General features: G+C 39.3%; 3 protein-coding genes and 1 non-coding gene across 4 annotated transcripts in view; 3 read left to right on the top strand and 1 right to left on the bottom strand.

Annotated features, from left to right (window-relative positions):
* pgrmc1 (progesterone receptor membrane component 1) overlaps positions 1-3,320 on the top strand; it is a 4,652-nt gene extending 1,332 nt beyond the window's left edge. The window contains exons 2-3 of the mRNA XM_034889775.1: positions 1,766-1,921; positions 3,221-3,320. Of these exons, the coding sequence (XP_034745666.1) occupies positions 1,766-1,921; positions 3,221-3,315 (251 nt within the window). The 3' untranslated portion in view covers positions 3,316-3,320. The remainder of the gene's footprint in view (positions 1-1,765; positions 1,922-3,220) is intronic.
* Positions 3,321-6,503: 3,183 nt separating this feature from the next.
* On the bottom strand, positions 6,504-6,615 carry trnal-caa. The gene is made up of 2 exons: positions 6,578-6,615; positions 6,504-6,549 (listed from the first exon to the last, which is right to left on the bottom strand). It is a non-coding gene; the product is annotated as a tRNA-Leu (tRNA).
* Positions 6,616-6,787: 172 nt separating this feature from the next.
* Positions 6,788-10,320, top strand: LOC117955343 (cytochrome c oxidase subunit 7B, mitochondrial). Its single transcript, XM_034889779.1, has 3 exons — positions 6,788-6,956; positions 8,049-8,164; positions 10,122-10,320. The coding sequence occupies exons 1-3, from the start codon at positions 6,920-6,922 to the stop codon at positions 10,203-10,205; spliced, it is 237 nt and encodes a 78-aa protein (XP_034745670.1). The 5' UTR covers positions 6,788-6,919; the 3' UTR covers positions 10,206-10,320.
* Positions 10,321-11,268: 948 nt separating this feature from the next.
* pgk1 (phosphoglycerate kinase 1) overlaps positions 11,269-14,457 on the top strand; it is a 12,568-nt gene continuing 9,379 nt past the window's right edge. The window contains exon 1 of the mRNA XM_034889764.1: positions 11,269-11,520. Coding sequence (XP_034745655.1) covers positions 11,456-11,520 — 65 coding nt within the window. The 5' untranslated portion in view covers positions 11,269-11,455. The remainder of the gene's footprint in view (positions 11,521-14,457) is intronic.

Here is a 14,457-nt window from a genome sequence, read left to right as displayed (position 1 = left end):
CAGATTGGACAGGTAGTCTAGCTAGCTGTCTGGATTTACCCTGCAGAGATCTGAGGACCAGGTAACCATAGTCCTCAGCATTTCCCTTCGGCATTGGAGCGATCCTGGAATTTGAACGCCGTAGATACAGCCCTGAGTTTCTTTAACCTGTAAACAGAGTCAGAGTGTGACCTCTTTGTTTTGTTATCTTATCTCAGAGATAGCTGCGACCTGTGTTCCCTGTAACCTATGACCAACATATCTCTCTATCATGCACGCCCCGTCCTTGTGCCTGAACTCTTGCTTTGGTTTTTGGTTAATAAAAAGAATCATTTAAAATGTGTCCATGGGGGAAAGGGTCTGGTGAACCCTTTAGGACTGGCTGTTCTCCTGGGAAACACAGAAAATGACACAGTGATCTTCAAATCTTTAAATACCAGCTTAACACAAGCAACCATACAAGAACTTGTATTAAGAATTAAAATACTGTTTCAAAATGGCAAAATATTTATTTAAAATCAGGAAATGTGTGATCAAAGATTTTAATTTATTAAAAGACGTAAAATAATCTTTAGCTTTCTATCAATTTGTAGAGTAAATGATTATCAATACATTGATAAAAGTAAATATTCACTGCTGTGAGATAAAAACAAGTTCTAATAGTGTCATTATCAGTAATAGATATGTATATATTATGTAGATTGGATGCATAATCACGCAGTTACGTGGTCTAAGGCTGTGTTCACACTTGGCGTCTTTTTTGACAAACGGTTGACTGGGGCGCTTTTGTAATTAAAACGGTTTTTAATTAAAAACTTTTTTCAACCTCAGAAAGACGCTCCGAGCTGCAGAAAACACCGTCGGCCTTTCCGTTATTATTAAAAAGCACTCAGAACTTTTTTTAAACACGGTTTACTTCTTAGGATTATAAAGTAAAACAGATGCTGGTAGGTTAAAGTTATAAGTCATTTCCAGCTACCTGGATAGAAAACTGAGTTGAAACTACTAATAAACCTTTTAATCTTGCAACGAACTGAATATATTTTCACCTCGATAGTTGTGAGACTCTTTGAGGATTCTGGAAATTAAAGGCTGGTTATAATCTACATTTTTGTCAATATAAAAGAAAAAATCTTTTAAAAGGATAAATTCAAAAATGTGTCTTTCGGACTTCCCTACCTGAGCCACTCAGCTCCGAGCCCATTGGTTCAAAGCAGCCAATCACTGCAGTTTGTTTTAACCCAACTTCACTCAACAAGGAGAAAATGCTGCAATTGTTGCTGCAAAATCTCACGAGTTTTTGGGGAGGCAGCACGCTGTATGTGGGATTGATTTAAATAACCTGCAGCACCAGATGTGCATAAGGATATTTTACAATAACCTAAGATGCACCACAGGGCTGGCGAGATTCAAGTGAACACACCGTCTTTGTTTCTAGGACGACGGCAGCTGTCTATACCTGAAGACTAGATCTCACCAGTCAGTGAGCCAATGAGCATCCAGCACGCTTCTACCGTAGTGTGTAATGTTGCAGTTTATTTTGTTAAAATGGGTTTTATAAAATTGGGTTTAAAAGAAGTAATGTTCAGGAACCGGTATGAAGTCACGATATCTGTACCGTTATTGAATTCTTTAGACCGACCCCCATGCCCACACCAGACCTAGTCTCTAAATCACCTTCTTTGTGTTCAGTTTGCTTTTCTTTTAAAAACCAGCTGAGTTTGATCACTTCTCAGCCGTTTTGCCTGCTGCCGTTCTTCTCACCGTGTGTTTCCCGGTGTTGCAGACGGGCCGTATGGCGTGTTTGCGGGCCGAGACGCGTCCAGAGGTCTGGCTACGTTCTGCCTGGAGAAGGAGGCCCTGAAAGACGAACACGACGACCTGTCGGACCTGAACGCCATGCAGCAGGAGGGCCTCTCTGAGTGGGAGTCCCAGTTCACCAGTGAGTACAGACGGGACGCCAGCACATTTAAAACCGGCAGTTATTGTGGCTAAAAAAAACAAATTCACGAGACGCGGTAATGTCACCAACGTGTATCACACCGTAGTAACATGACTTCACTCCAGGGTTTGATACCTGAGCATATCCACTGAAGAGCTGAACACATCACAGGTCTCAATATAAGTAGTATAAAAGTATAAAACTGTGCGTAGGATCCTTACTAAAGGTTTACATATATATCCAAAAAAACAAATTGGCGTCCGCCCAAAAGAATTCAGATTTATAAAACCGTGCACATACACATCTGTAAGCAAAATTCTCTTTATAAATCACAGATTACCCACAAGTGTGCGTATGTGAGTCAGCATCTTATCCCGCCATGCACACGCCCAGTTTTATCCATAAATAGTCGATGCAAAGCAGCTCGTGAATGTGGATAAGTTCGTTAATGACCCGGCAGAGACGCCGAGTCATGACGACTGGCGGAGAAAAAGCAACAAAAAAAAACTCTCTGTTGCTCAGGAATTGCTGCAAATCAAACTATAATTTCAGCTTTGATATATATACCAGACCTACAGGTATATGATAAGATGTTACCTGAACCATCTTATATCCAGTCTTAATCAATGACTTAGTCTATGTCAAGTCTTAGTGATAACGTTGAAGATTATTATATTTATATAAAACATCAAGCCGGTTGCCTCCAGAGTTGCGAGGACCTGTATTTGGACCCAGGTGGACCGGGATGACTGTCTTCATTTGTAGGCATAATAGTAGTAGTAGTAATAATAATAATAATAATTATTATTATTATTATTATTATTATTATTAATAAAGATGATAATGACTCATTTTAGATCTAGGACTCTTGATGGGTAACAAACATTGTGACTTTGTATTTGAAGCGTCAGACAACAAGTTAGATATTTAACGGTATGACTCGGGTGATAGGAAATGGTGTCATGGAAACAAAATCCTAAAAAGTGAGAAAGCTTCAAAACACTTTTCTTTTTTTTTTATTATACATATTCAGAAAATATCAACAGTTAGAAACAATACACATATATTATTATATGGACATTGGAATGCATCCCAGAGCCAAAAAACAAAAAGGAAAGCTAGGAGGGAGGAAGACAAAACAGCACACACGCACACGCACACACACACACACACACACACACACACAACAACGGACCAGTCCCATGCGCAGGATCCAGCTACAGAACATGGAGCGGTGTCTCTTCCTGAGACCTGGTCTTCATTGAGACTAAATCCTTTTCTTTTCCTCTTCTCCTACAGTGAAGTACGACTACGTCGGCAAGCTCCTGAAACCAGGAGAGGAGCCCGCAGAGTACACGGACGAGGACGAGGGAAAAGACAAAAAGGCCGACTAGAAAATGAAACGTTAAAGGGACGGGGGGGGGGGGGGGGGGGGGGGGGGGGGGGGGGGGGGAAGAGAGAATGATCGATGCCTTACTGTTTCCATTTATTATTCCATTTATCTCCATGTATCTTACGGCATTACCAGTTAAAGATGCTGCTTTCTGTCGTAGAGCTGTAGTGTTGTGAGACTTTATCAGTTATCGTAAAATGCTTTTGAAGGTTGTTGTGGAGAGTCAAGAACTCGGACCAGATCCTCGGACCAGAACCTCTGAGGCTGAGACTGGTTGGTGGTCTGAAGGAGAGAGAGGAGATCCACAGCTCTGTCGTACATGTTGTTCACATCGCTGCTGACCTTCTGCAGGTTGTACACATTCCTTTCTTCCAAAGTATCGACTCAGCTCACGTTGAAATAAATTATCTCAGGAAGTAGTTTCGCTCAAAATTTAAAAAAAAATATGAGAGAGAGAGAGAGAGAGAGAGAGAGAGAGAGAGAGAGACCTTTTAACCCGGGTCTTTCCAAATAAGCTTCAGGAATAATTTCAAGCGCTCGTTATTGAGTTCGACCAAAAGCTAGTTTCTGGGTTTACTTTGGCTCAGACTACAACCAGTGTTTGAAATGATTCATGTAAAATGTTATTTGGAAACCTTCAGCGGGCTTGCATTGCCTGCCCCAATACACGTTTTATGTAGAGTAAGACTCCATTCACATCAAATAAGGAGTTGCGGTGAAAACGCCATCCTCCCATTCCACTCGACTGTTGGCAGTGCGTTTAGGCGGCAGCGTGGACTGCTGACGAGGCCGAAAGGTTGAAACAAAATCAACTTTTAAGGAAAATCAAGTCGACGTGGCCCAACGTACAGTACATCCTGGGATCAAACCAAACCCAACGGAGACACGAATGGCCGACGTCTGATTGGCTGTGAACGCAGCCTGAAAACCACAGGAACTTATCTTTCTAAGAGGCTGCTGACAAGCTCAAAGATTAAAGATGTCAACACATTAACACTGATGAACAGATCTCTCTTCATACACATCTACTTTATTTACCGATTATATGAGGTGTGAACTGTCCCCAGTCTTCGTACATATGAGAACGATGACGTACAGATGTTTTGTAAACCATCGCATGTATCTGCTGCTGTAAGATCTCCGGTTTGTGGATACATCCGTCTGATTCGAGGAGTGTGGAGTGATTCGAGCCACTTCACCACTTCTTTAACTGATACTGAGATTTGTTTCGTGGCAGATTGAGTGTATTTCAACGACAATCCAGGTTGTTTGCTGCAGATCCTGACTGGATTATTCCATTAACCATTGAAGTCATTTATCAAGCTAAAAAGATTTACCATTCTCTTCACAAATAATACAATATTTTGCTTTTCTTTGCTTTACACATTCATAATGTGAATTCCTTTCAGATTTCTTTTCAATTGTAGGTTGAACCCTAGATTGTGCAACGGTTTCTTTAAGAAATAAACGGATGCATAAAATGATAATCCAAGATGCAGTTTCTGGTGCTCCCAGCTGTTCATAACATGTGGAGAGGAAACGTGTCCAAACGTTTACTGCAAAGGCTAAGCTGCTACCGCTAAAGGGGAATTTTAGAAGTGTTATTCTCTAAATCATCATTGCATTTATTCCGCATTCAGTTAATGGTTTGTTTACATTCTTTTTGACACTAAAATCATGGAAAAGAATCATTTATGACGCCTCTGTTGCTTTCAAATTCTCATCAACTAGATGATAATTAAAAACTATTGTTGCTTTTCAGAGAATTTATTTCATTTTTCTTTAGCTTTTATTTTTCAGTCTGTGTTTCCAGGCTGAAAATAATAATAATAATAATAAACCAGGACTTTTTTTTTCTTCTTTAAAGACATTTTGTTTGCGAGACAATATTGTTTAAATAATCCTGAATTCATATGAAAGAAATTAGTTTAAATGTTAAATGTGTTTTAATTGTTAATAATTTGTCTCTACCACCAGATCCACTGGACACTTTCCATTAAAACACGTTCAATGAGGGAATATATTCAGTATGCGTGTACACACAGTACGTAAACTTAATGTCCATTTTGATTCAATAAAGAAAACTACAAACTGAAGTCTGTCTGTTTATTTGAAGAAGTTTATAAGATTTGTGTTTATCACGTAATGACAGAAATTGAATGAAATGCAATGACCTGTTGGTGCAGCTAACACACAATACTCCGGCTTGATTTCACAGTACTCGTACTTTATGTTGATACTATTGCTTTTTACTTAAATACAATTTTAAATGCAGTACTTTTAGTTGTGACAGTGTTTTTACCAGTAGTGTAGTCTAAGTGATACACAAGTATACCCAGTGTACCCACTAAGAAAGCTCCAGCATTTCCATATACCCACTGACTCAAAGTTGCCCAATAACATGCAACAGCATACTTAATATTATAATTTTGATGTATTTTGAATTGTCATCTGTGTTTTTTTTTGTTCACACAGGCTAAATAAAGGGATTTTCCCTGTAAACTGGTGCATTAAAGTGTATCCGAATACAGGAAATTAAGTCTTTGATGCTCAAATCTTCCCTTGGGGTGGACACCCTGACCCCCCCACTATGATTTTAACTTTACTTCACACAATTAAAAATCAAATATGACCTTTGACGTTTAAAGAAGTAATATTGTTGTGCTGGGTATTTGCGTAAACTGACTAGTTTTGTAATATATTATTGTTCATATTATATGATATCATACCATTTAACATTTGTTATTCTGTGTTATACTGCTGTATTATATTATTATTAATATTATATATCTATATTATATCTTATAATCCATATTATACAGTTCTAGATCTTTATTGTGTTGATATGTTTTAGGTCTATCTTACCACATTATAGTAATATAACGTTGCAACACTAATTATCATTACACATTATGTATTATTCTCCCGTATCCTAACCACGCTACTGTCCCTTCACCTCGTGAATTTGTCTTTTATTGCGTCTCTGTATAGTTTTTGCTCTTCTATTCTTATTCTAGTGTCTGCCTTTTATTGGTTTTCCTTCCCTCTGTACTTGTCCTTATTTCCGTCGTTATGATGTTAAAACATGTAATTTGTCCTCTGCGGATCAATAAAGGTTAATTTTATTGCTGTTGTTATTTTTAATTACATACAAAGATCCAAGAAAAAAAAAAAAAAAAAAAAGATATGTGTCAGAAGTGGGATTCGAACCCACGCCTCCATTCGGAGACCAGAAGTCCCGTTTCAGCGGAAGGAGCTTAATCCTTGAGTCTGGCGCCTTAGACCACTCGGCCATCCTGACACGGTACTCACGAGGTGTGTCAGTTTCCTTTTAGCAGCTACATAACCACCGGAGCCTTCACGTGGTTTAATGTTTTTTTTTTAACAGGAATGACAACGTATTGCGTTGTGAATGTGTTTGTTTTTGTCTAATGTCTGAAAGTGCGTATTTCACTTTGGCTTTCACGTTGTTCTATGTAAATTTCAGGTCGGCGCATGCTCACACTGGCAATCGTAGTTTCCGCTAACGTGACGTGTGGCGGCCATGTTTATTACACTTTCGTTAGCGATCTTCAAGGGTATCTGAAGGCAGCAGGCAAGACAACATGTACCGGTTTGCTAAAGCTGCAGTCAACCTCAGCGGTAAGAAAACCATGTTTATATGAAGTATGTCGTCTGTGAATATGTATGCAGCTCGACAGTCTAAATGTCCGGCGACTACAAGTTTGACCGGCCTTTGTTTGGTGGGTGACCGAGGTCAGGGTGCTAATGTTGCTAACCATGCTAACATTAGCAACTCCCGCAAAAGTCGCGATGTGGCTTAAAAACACAGTTATTTGTCTAATTATATTCCCCGAATTATCCTTATGATCCTATTTTATCCGTCAGTTAAACGGCTTTGTATTTTAATTTTGACTTAAACTATCTACTGTTAGTTAGTTAATAGGTAGATAGATAGATAGATACATACATACATACATACATACATACATACATACATACATACATACATGCATAACTTAATTTATTATTATTATTATTCACATAAGGTAACGCACTAGACACTGAACTGTTTGGAAGCAGTGGACGTACAGCATCGGATAACTTTTTTAGAAATAATTTTGAAAGGATTTGGACTATTGTCTTGCAGCGTTTCCAGATTTGTCGTTCATAATTTTAAGAATGGGTCTAATCACAATTATGGGACATTTCACTGCCGTGATTGGTTATGTTACCTTTTCTGTGAAGAGCAATGCAGTGACTTGATCAATTTTACATTCCTGTACAAAACGTTACAGCTTTTGTTTAAAAAAAAATAAATATTATGCATATTTTTACTGTCTATTTTTCTTCTTGCTGCTTAACTTTTGCAGTACTCACTTTTTATCTTATTTTTTTAATGAAAACCTACTTGGAAATGAACCTGATTCTGATTCCATCCTGTGTCCTAATTATGATTTACTGTGTGACTATGTGTCTCCCAGTTTTAATTTCCACAGGACATTATTGCACTTTTCATTCATAAATATCTTGAGTTTATCAAACAGAAACATGAGATACACATCAAGAGAAAAGAGACTCTTGTGTTTTTAAAAGAAAGGGGTAAGGCACTCAAAAGTCAGTGTGTTGTAAAATGTTTTAATTTATGGAAAAATCATATTGTTAATTTGTGGATCAAATGGCGGTAGTTCAGTATACTAACAGGATACTTGGTTGTGTTTTGTTGTCGTCCAGGTCACGCCGCCAGGCAGGTGAGGCATGGATCCTCCGCCACAGGGACCTTCCACACCAAGTACGGCACCGGTGTGATGGCTGGTGGTTTCGTCTTCTGCACGGCTGTGTGGGCTTACGTAAGTAGTGCTGTCCCGTTAGGTCACGGTCATTTATATGTAGCACCTGAACACACAGCTTTATTTTCCATTTTGTTGGTTAATTTGCTGCAATACCGTACTTTAACTGTAATATGCAATTACTTTCCACTGCACTATAATTTGGATAGCTTCTGCCCAAACTTTATTTGTACTACCTTTAAATCCATTGTTATACCGCTCATTTTAGCCTAACTTATCATATATATATACACTACCGGTCAAAAGTTTGGGGTCACTCACAAAATTCCATTGGACTCCATTATAGACCGAATCCCAGCTGAGATCAGTTGCCTTGTTTTTTTTAACCAGGGCAGCAGTTTCCAGATTACATTATGTGCTTACATAATTGCTAAAGGGTTATTTAATGTTTTCTTAGTTAGTTTTTTAAAATAATACCAGATTAGTAAACAAAATGAGCATTTGTAACATTGGATGAATGGTTGCTGATAATGGGAAATGTAGATATTGCATTAAAGATCAGCCACCCACCCAGATCAGCTGGTATCCTGTCTATAATGGAGTCCAATGGAAATTTGTAAGTGGCCCCAAACTTTTGACCGGTAGTGTATATGTAAAAATTCTGTTTATAGTAATAGCCATCTGTATATATATTCATAGTACATATTCACCTGTAAATCTTGTTCACAATACTTGTTATCTATATATTATATTCATAGGACAAATCTATCTGTAAAATTCAGTTTATAATAGTATTTATTTCTATATTTATTCAGTTCTTATCCATCCTGCATGTATGAAACCAGTGTATATCCTGCACTTACGGCTATTGCACGTCTGGTTAGACCTAAACTGCATTTCGTTGCCTTGTACCTGTACATGTGTAATGACAATAAAGTTGAATTGAATCGAATCTTAACATATGCATGACAGACATACAAATAACACAGAGCTGCACAACCAAAAAATAATATTTTTATGATGAAAAGAGACTTTGTTACTGTAAAGAACATAATGTTGCAATGAGAATAAACAACAGTAATGATAGTATACCTCCGGGGTTTTAGTGGTGGAGGAAAAACAAGTGTGGAGCTCTGGAGCTCCAGTTAGCTGAAAACAGTCAATTTAATTCAAATAAAATGCATGGAAAATTGCAAATATTACAGCTTTTTAATGATCAAAACCTCCTTGAAATAATATCTGCTTCATAAACTAAAAAAGAACCCACCAGTTGTCCTACCTCTGTTGCTGCGTCCAGAAGAGGATTAGGGCCACTGGTGAAAAATGTATGTGAGTTCTGACTTTTTTTTCTCAGAATTCTGACTTTAATCTATGAATTCTAAGAAAAAAGAATTAGAATTTTGAGAAAAAATGCAGTATTCTGAGATTAAAGTCAGAATTCTGAGAAAAAGAATTTGAATTTTGAAAAAAAAAATGTCAGTATTTTGAGAGTAAAGTCAGAATTCTGAATTAAAGTCAGAATTCTGAGAAAAAGAATTTGAATTTTGAAAAAAGAAGGCAGTATTTTGAGATCAAAGTCAGAATTCTGAAATTTTTTTTCTCTCTCTCTAAATTCTGACTTTAATCTCAGAATTCTGACTTCTAACTTTTTTCCCAGAATTCTGATTTTTTTTTTTTTTTTTCAGAATTCTGAGATTAAAGTCAGAACTCACATACATTTTTCACCAGTGGCCCTAGTCCTCTTCCGTATAATTGTGATTGGTGTAAAGAAATATATAAAAGCAGGAGGTTTTCCTCCTATCCAGAGATGTTGTGTATTATCCAGACCTTCCTCCACGGCGCTGTGGAGGAGGAAGGTCTGGATAATACAGGACTAGTGTACAGGGAACTTCTCGATACATATCGGTTGGATACTGTTTCTTTAGTCCTAACTTTGACGTGATCTTGGCCTTTATAGTTTGATTTCTTTGCAACAACAGGCCTTTTTAAGAGTCCACATGTCCCCGTCTTTGTGCAGGTGCTGACTCAGACGGGCATCACCTGGAACCTGTCACCTGTTGGGAAGGTCATGCCCAAAGCGTGGAGAGAGGCCGAGGAGTAAAGAGCCGCCATGACAGCCCCGCGTCCCGCCCAGTGAACCTTCTGGTTGTACAGATGATTAACAGAGAATGCCTGTGTTTATTCCAACATGTTCAAATAAATTAAGTGTGATTCTACTGGTCATTGTTTCTTCTCTTTTTCCAAGCTGTGTGAATTCTCAACACATACAGAAGCTATAATTATCTATCGCAGCTCTGAACTCAAACTCTTAGTAGGCTTTTGGTTCCCTATGTTGACATGTTAAGATGATGATGATGGAGTTGAATTTACATCTTACAAGTGCAAAGCCAGTCATTCAAGGATTTACCTAAATGATAGTACAGCGGTATAATCAGCTAAATGTATAGAGTATTATGATTCTATTTAATCATTAACACATTTAAGATACTTTACAAACCCCATCGTCTAGTCAAGTGAAAAAAGAAAAGTTGTGTAGTATACTGCAACATAACTTATGGTCACAGGTGAATATAACTTATATTATGGTTACCTGCTTTTGCATTATTACTTTAATTACATATTCAATTTGATTTTTAACGTGACTTGCTACACTGCAATGTTTTCTTGTACTATGGCAACTGCACTTTACTTTACAATACCTTGTGTGACGCCACTTTACTTCAGTCTACCTTCTGCTCGTTGTCTGTTGTTTGCCTGTTTTTCTTGTGTGTTTACTTGTTTGTTTTGCTTTCATTGTAGAAAATGCTGCTGTAACAAGGGAATTTTCCCGCTGTGGGATGAATAAAGTATCATCTAATCTAATCTAATCATATAAACATGTTTTTTAGGTAAAGGTAACTAAAAGTCATGTAGGTGAGTAAAAAGTGTGAGATGAGTTTTATATCTGAGGTGTAGTGAAGTAGTAAAGCATCAGAAAATAGAACCACTATTTTAAAGTACTTGTATTTCCTGCCTTTCCTATCATTGAGCTGATGAAAGTCTTCAGGAGCAACCACAATCCAATCATAATAGTTTTTATTTTTTTATCCAATCATAATTGTTTTCACAGCAAAATGTCTACGTCAGAGAACAAATAGCAACCACATCCAATCGAATGCAAGGCGGTCCTCCCGCTGTAGCCAATCAGAAGCGGGGTGGGGGGCGGGCTCTGTGACTGTCGCCGCCCTGCCGTCATTCCTCTGCGCCGCGTTTAAGGTCACTGCTGTCACTCGGAACCAACCAGCCGAAGGAAGCGGAGGAGTACCAGCGGAGGAAGACCCAGGAAAGAAAGAACCGGCAAAAGCAAGCAACATGTCTCTGTCTAACAAACTCACCCTGGACAAGGTGGACGTCAAGGGGAAGCGGGTCATTATGAGGTAAGCGGATGTCGCCTGGCTACCCGAACCAAAGCGGAAATTGGATTATTCAACGTTTTGCTAAACTAGCTAAACGGTCGCTGACATGTCGGAGGTTCCCCGCTCTGCAAACCTTTAAACCAAGTGACAGACTGCGTGGTATTCCCACGGTGACGCCACACTGACGGTTAACCGTGTTACTTGTTGGATGTCACGTTCGGGCTCGTCCATGTGAACAGTACGTGCCCGCGGGGGGATGCTGCATGGATGCAACCGCCTGCACCCGGCATGCAACGGCAGGCAGGCAGTCAGCTAGTCAGGCGTTTGAGATGCAGCAACAACATCTGGATCATCTCAGTAATCTGTTTAATATGTTTGTCACACCGTGCATTGATAATCTCAGGGATCCCAGTAGTAATCCAGCGATTATCTGTTTGATTAATGTGTAATTTAGGTTTTTTGTTAGCCATAAAATAACAGATAAATTGAAGAGGCAACTTAATATTATTTGTTAAATAAAACTATATTTTGAGTTCATTTTCAGCCAGGCAACAAGACATTCTCTCAGCTGACAAATTTGACATTTAGAGTCAGGGTAGTGAGTGCTATACTCCCACCACGGAGTATCTCAACATTGTATTTTAGTCAGTGGTGGAATGAAACTAAGTACAATTACTCAAGTAAGTACAAATTTGAGGTACCTTACTTGAATATTTCCATTTTATGCACCTGCGTGTTCAAGAACAATCTCTTCAGCTGAGAGGATGTCTTGTTGCCTGGCTGAAATGAACTCAAAATATTTTTATTAAATATGTTTTATTTAACAAATAATATTAAGTTGCCGCTTCAATTTATCTGTTATTTTATGGCGTTGTGCAGGTAAGTGTCCCAAATTCTACTATGGTCCCGCCAAGACCCATTCTAAGAAGCAGCTCGATTGGTCGGGGTTAGGATAGGGTTAGGGGGAGTTTCTATTGCTATTTTCTTGCGGGATGTTATTAGAGAGTGCGATGGCCATTGACGATGGGAGTGCACTTGAAACCAACACCGTGTGCAAATGTCAGAGAGCCATTTTGGTTTGGCTCAGTGATGCAATGCCAGGCAGCATAGGACAAGGTTCACCGGCGGCAGCAGCCTCCAGCTCACACTGCTCACTGTTGAAAGGTCAAACTCACTCCATGTGGAGTTAGTCTCGGTGTAGAGACCAACAATAATACCAAAGGTTCCTGCATGTCTCAGCCAGGGCCCGTCGCAGCATGCTGTGTATGTGTTTTAGGAGGCGTTGTCTCAGCTGCTGGGCCAGATTCCAAAAGGAAGAAGGCGGGATGTTGCCGTAGAGACCCGGCGGTGTCCTACAGAAAGCTGTCCACACGCCAAATCTAATGGAAGCAATGAACGGACTTCCTGGAGAGGCATCACGCCTCCTCAGCCTTCAATGTGACCACATTAAACACACGTGGTTCTGCAGCACAACGGGGATTTGAAGTTGAAAACACAGAAATAATGTTATTGGTCGAGCTAATTACAAAAAATGGAGCCGAAACAGGTTTCCTTTTTTCTGTCCGAAGCCCAGACACATTAAGCCTACCGTACCCAAGAGCTGTCTACGTGAGAAGGAACAAAGTGTAAAATGTTTCACTTTATTTGTAAGCATTTTTGGGATCATAGATTTGCCATTAACTAACCTTGCAAGAGCTGCGAAGATTGGTTTTTCAATTATGTATGTTTAATTGGGTACATTTTGCCGATTCCAGCTTCTTTTTAAATGTAAATATATGTTCAACTTCTCTCCTCTTTGGCAGTAAACTGAATATATTTTGTTTTGTGGACAAAACAAGACATTTGAGGACGCCATCTTGGGCTTTGGGAACAACTGATCCACGTTGATGACCATACAACTGATCCATTAATCAAGAAAATCATCTTCATAGTAATCTACTATGAAAATAATCGTTAGTTGTGGCTCTAAAGTTATTTCAACGTTTAAATCATCCACGGAGCTTCTTTGTGCAGCTCTGCCTCCGACAAATATGTGAGTCAAGTGTGTGTGTGTGTGTGTGTGTGTGTGCGCGTGCTTGTTTAAACGATGAAGGAAGAGAGCGGAGAACTACTGCAGTTGTTGGATGGCGCGGGAGCTTCTGAGCCGCTGAATCGCTGACTATCGGGATTCAGGGTAAAGACAATGAGTTGTGGGGGGGGGGGGGGGGCGTGCTGACCACGTGTCTCAGTGTCCCCAGACCGAGGGAGGGAGGGAGGGGCTGGTTATGTAACTGCCTGGAGTACGAGGGATGCAGCATGTTCTCATGAGCTGCCAGCGTGCAGCGCTGCATGTGCAACCAGCTGAGTGGTCAGAGCGACGCTACCAGCCAAACGGCATTCTGGGTAAAAGTATCTGAACGTGTCTTGGACTTCCTTTCGTACTCTGTACTCCTACCCAATAGTCATGCAGATCCTAGAAAGCAATGCAGCAACAAAACCAGTTGTGTAGTCTGAAGATGGCAGAGGTGGATATTTTGTTCAGTTAGATGCTCTTGCTCTGAAATCAGTGGTAAAATGCTCTAGAACGTGGCACTACATATCTTTCCCTTCAAAGATTTAACACTTTCAATTGTTTTTGTTGCAGATTTCCCAGTTAAAACTCCCTCCTTGACCTATTTCCTCTAATAACATTTTTTTTTTCCTGTCTTTGGATTTATAGTTTTACTGGGTGGGTTCATTTTTGTTCAAGATGAACTGCTAACTAAACTGTTTTTGGAGAATTTGGAACATTTATTTTTTAGTAGACTTCAGATTTGATTGTACGTTGTCAACAAAAAGCCTTGCTATTCGCTGATGGTGTTTGTCTGCAGGTTTAAGTCACAGCTGGAGAACACCACATGTATATTACAGTGGGTACGGAAAGTATTCAGACCCCTTTAAATTTTTCACTCTTTGTTTCATTGCAGCCTTTTTCCAAAA

Source organism: Etheostoma cragini, chromosome 13 (genome assembly GCF_013103735.1).
Source record: "Etheostoma cragini isolate CJK2018 chromosome 13, CSU_Ecrag_1.0, whole genome shotgun sequence".
In the NCBI taxonomy this organism is placed as follows: Eukaryota; Metazoa; Chordata; class Actinopteri; order Perciformes; family Percidae; genus Etheostoma; species Etheostoma cragini.
The sequence above is the reverse complement of the archived record's forward strand: the minus strand, read 5'-3'. Positions and strand labels throughout refer to the sequence as shown.

Bases quoted from the DNA above. Each gene is read 5' to 3' on its own strand.
- LOC117955343 (XM_034889779.1), top strand. From the start codon at position 6,920: ATGTACCGGTTTGCTAAAGCTGCAGTCAACCTCAGCG. The intron at 6,957-8,048 runs GTAAGAAAACCA...GTTGTCGTCCAG, and splicing joins AGCTGCAGTCAACCTCAGCG to GTCACGCCGCCAGGCAGGTG. The intron at 8,165-10,121 runs GTAAGTAGTGCT...GTCTTTGTGCAG, and splicing joins GCACGGCTGTGTGGGCTTAC to GTGCTGACTCAGACGGGCAT.